Source organism: Aplysia californica, unplaced genomic scaffold (genome assembly GCF_000002075.1).
Source record: "Aplysia californica isolate F4 #8 unplaced genomic scaffold, AplCal3.0 scaffold02394, whole genome shotgun sequence".
NCBI classification, from domain to species: Eukaryota; Metazoa; Mollusca; class Gastropoda; order Aplysiida; family Aplysiidae; genus Aplysia; species Aplysia californica.
This window is the reverse complement of record NW_004799664.1, coordinates 5,592-9,295: the sequence shown is the minus strand read 5'-3', so window position 1 is coordinate 9,295 and position 3,704 is coordinate 5,592. Positions and strand designations below refer to the sequence as shown.

At 38.4% G+C, this 3,704-nt stretch overlaps 1 protein-coding gene across 1 annotated transcript; it reads left to right on the top strand.

Annotated features, from left to right (window-relative positions):
• Positions 1-580: 580 nt before the first annotated feature.
• Positions 581-3,488, top strand: LOC101856319 (non-structural maintenance of chromosomes element 3 homolog; the record flags this gene model as incomplete). Its single annotated transcript, XM_005113434.2, is given in 4 exon segments — positions 581-663; positions 1,236-1,278; positions 2,022-2,199; positions 2,751-3,488. Coding segments are annotated over 4 exon segments (412 nt in total), but the record flags the coding sequence as incomplete, so codon positions are not given.
• Positions 3,489-3,704: the final 216 nt, after the last annotated feature.

Here is a 3,704-nt window from a genome sequence, read left to right as displayed (position 1 = left end):
TACAGTATAACTTGAAGTTTTTAAAAAATGCGTCTGTACCGTACTGTAGTTAAAAATAGGACTGTTGTATTGTCCCCTGTAACTACTGTGATCTTCATTTACAACATCTGAGTCTCAGTTAAAAACATATTTAATTAAATTATTCCTAACTCAGTAGCTTCATTTTCAGAGCAGTATTAATTTAAATGACTATGTTGGGCCTATCTATTGTATGTTGTATATTTTAATCAACCTAGGGATCGCATATTACACTATTTTTTTGTATGTTCTCACTCATAATTTTGTTGCGTGCATAGTGATGAGAGAGAAGGTGTGTGTGAATAAGTGAGAGTGTGTGTGTATGTCAATTCTTCTGTGTGTGCATATGAGTATGAGCAAATCATTTTTTCAGTTATTGTTCATTTATGAATTTGTACTTGGATTTCTTTAAAGCTCCTAGAGTTGTGTGGGCACACGAAAGTAAGTGCTATAAAAATGATCTACATTATTATTTTTGTTATTATCTTTATTTATATTATTACAAATTACAATCCTTTACAATTCTGTTGTCTTTCAATTTGTCCATGACCCTCTGACCCAGGTCCCCGGAGGACGAGGCAAAGATGGCACTGTTGGCCATGATCCTCAGCACCATCTTCATGAACGGGAACATCATCACTGAAGGTGAAGCTCGGGGGGATTTTTTTTTTTTTTTTTTTTTTTTGTTCGTCACTTTGTTATTGTTTGAGTTTGAGCGTTTATTCAGTTGCTCGTTATGTATGCTTCCCATGAAGCCGAGAGTGTTTCTGAGTGTTCTCAGGTCAGGTCTGCTGGGGCAATAATAGTTGTAAAGTGCAAGAGCATGCTGTGGAGCATGGATATAGGTAATATATCACTATGTGAGTGTAGTTATTATTATAATATAATATATTTATGTCTGCTGTGGTGTTGTACCTATGCTGTGACAGGTAGGGTCAAAACAACCCGCCTCTCAAATGTTAAATAATCCAAATTGCAAATTGTGTCCGTGGGGTGGGGGGGGCAGGAGTTAATTAAATCAGTTTACATTTATTGAATATCTGGATGTTTTTTTGTTTTTATTTTCCTTACTCAAATTGATAAAAATGCCATAAATTGTGGGGAAGTGTCGGGGAATCTGATCCTTTCATGTTTGCAGGAATTTCCTTTATTTATGAACAGCTTCATGTTAAACACGTCTGCTCATGTATCGATCTATGTAAATTTTGTGTCTACAGAGGACTTGTGGCATGCACTCAAGAAAATCGGAATACGATCTGAGTAAGTGTTGAGGTTCCTAACTTTAAAATAAAACTTAGATTTCCCTAAAGCCAAAATGTGACTTTGCATTTTCTCCCTGTAGTCTTTATATTTTTACAAACTATGTAGCACCTCCCCACCAGGGCAGTGCTACTGACTGAAGTTGTCTTCAAACCATTCCCAAAGGGGGGATAGTAACTTGATAGTCGAAGCAGATTTTGTTCTGTTGAGGCTAGAGAGGTGAGCAGAGTAAGCCTGATCCCCCGTTTGGAGTTCTCTGTTGACATCCATCCCTTGGCGCTCATATGACCTTATGCGGTTGAGAGCGTCGTAAAACATTACAAGAACAAACAAAAACCGTGTAGTCTTGTATACGTATGTCAGATTCTTTACCATATATTTCCCTTTTCTTCTTTTCTCAGATTTAAGTTGAATTTTTTACTCTATTTCATTTTCTCTCAGATTTAAGTATAATTTTTTTACCATATTTTTCTCTTTTCTCCTCTTCTAAGACTTATGTCGAGTTGTAAACTGTATTTCCTTTATCTCCTTTTCTCGCACTCTTATACTATACTTATATTTAACGTCGCCTCAGAATTATTTTGACCAAAGTGTACTTAAAACTAAAGAGGCACTGTGGACAAAATAGTTCCGAGTCGGAGGCAATGTTATGTCAATTTCTTTACTGTATTTCCTTGATCCCCTTTTCTCTTAGATTTACCGTATGTCAAATTGATTATTTCTCCTTTCTCCGTTTGTCTCAGCGAGAAGCACGGAACGTTTGGGAATGTGAAGAGCGTGATAATGGAGGAATTTGTGCGACAGGGCTACCTGGAGTTGGTGCCGCAGCCCAACACCGACCCGCAGGTCAAGGACATCGCCTGGGGTCAGAGGGCAAAGCATGAGTTCTCCAAGCGAGATGCGCTTAACTTTGTCAGCCAGGTAAATGTGATTCTCTCGCTGAACACAGTCGAAATTGTCTAAGACAGCCCCCCTTTTTCTAAATATCCATTTCTTATTATCTGTACGTGGGGCTTTGACGGATCTTTTTGAGTGGGTAGTTAGCAGGTGCTCTGGTGTGGTTTGCACCTTCTTTCCTATCAAGCCGATATCACCCATGTATATATCATCGCCTCAGAACTATTTTGTCCAAAGTGTACTTAAGTAAACTGCCCCAGCTGTTTTATGCCCAAAAAATTCTGACATTATGCGATTCTGTTAATTTTAACCAAGAATGATAAAGGAAAATAATCAAAAATTATGAAAAAAATGATCAAATTTTGCTAAATTATGCGGGGTGCATAAAACCATGGGGACAGAGTAAAGAGGCACTTTGGACAAAATAGGTCTGAAGCAACAAATATCTCTCCTCCTTATTTCCCTTATATTCTCCAGTAAACACTTCTAATTTTTTCCTCTTATATTGTGACCTGTTTTGTGTTGCAAGTGCCTAAAAACTCTTACCAAAACCCCACAACTGTGCCTCCCCCCAGATCTACGACACGGAGCCCACGGCCTGGCTCCACCAGTGGCAACAAGTCCAGGCCGAGGCAGAGGCTCAGGACCAGGACCGACCGTCCACTTCAGCCGCGACCTCGTGACCTGTGCTCCATTTGTTTCTCTGCAGATATTTCCATGATGTTTTGTTCCTATCGTGTAGCTGGTTTCTTGAAAAAAATTTCCCTGCTCAAAATTAATTTCAGGAAGTTTCAATTTATTGCTAAATAAGTTCCTAGATAGAAACTAACCAGTAGACTACATTAAAAAATGTATTTAATAATAATACATTTTTTAGGGTACAAAAGTCCGTTTTCGTTTGGAAAATATACATATTTCTGTTCTCTGGAGGTAGGCTTAATGGTCCTCCAAAACTTGCTGATGCTGAAGAGCAATTATGAACTTTCAAGGCAGGATTTGTGAACAAAGCCCTGCCCTAAGTCAATTGGTGAAATATTTTTCTGCAGGTCTACTTTGAAAAGCTTGAATTTTTTAAATGTAGAAAAGTGTATGAAGGGTTTGGAGGGGGTCTTACTTGGCCAGTGCCCACCATCTTGACCCACCGAGTGGGGAGAATCTGAGTTTGGGTTTTGTAAAGTTGGCAGCTATGTGAGTTATTACAATGATCTGTTCTTGTATTGTGGGAAGATTTTTCAGTTACACGATTGGAAAATACCACCGTCAATTTGACGTTGTTGATGTACAGAATTAAAATGACTTTTTTTTTACATTGATTGATGTGTTGTCTGATCACTGAAGTACAATTATGGGGTGGTTGGAGGGTGCCACTGATAAGTTTTACTTTACTTTTTTTTTCTTTCTCTAAAATTTTTGTCTGTGGTGTGTGTGGGTGGAGGAGGGGGGGAGTGGTAGGTGCTGCTTGTTTTCTTTTGCCGTCTTTTGTTTCTGTCTACCTTACTTTTTTCTTAACTCTTAATGACCATCATTGA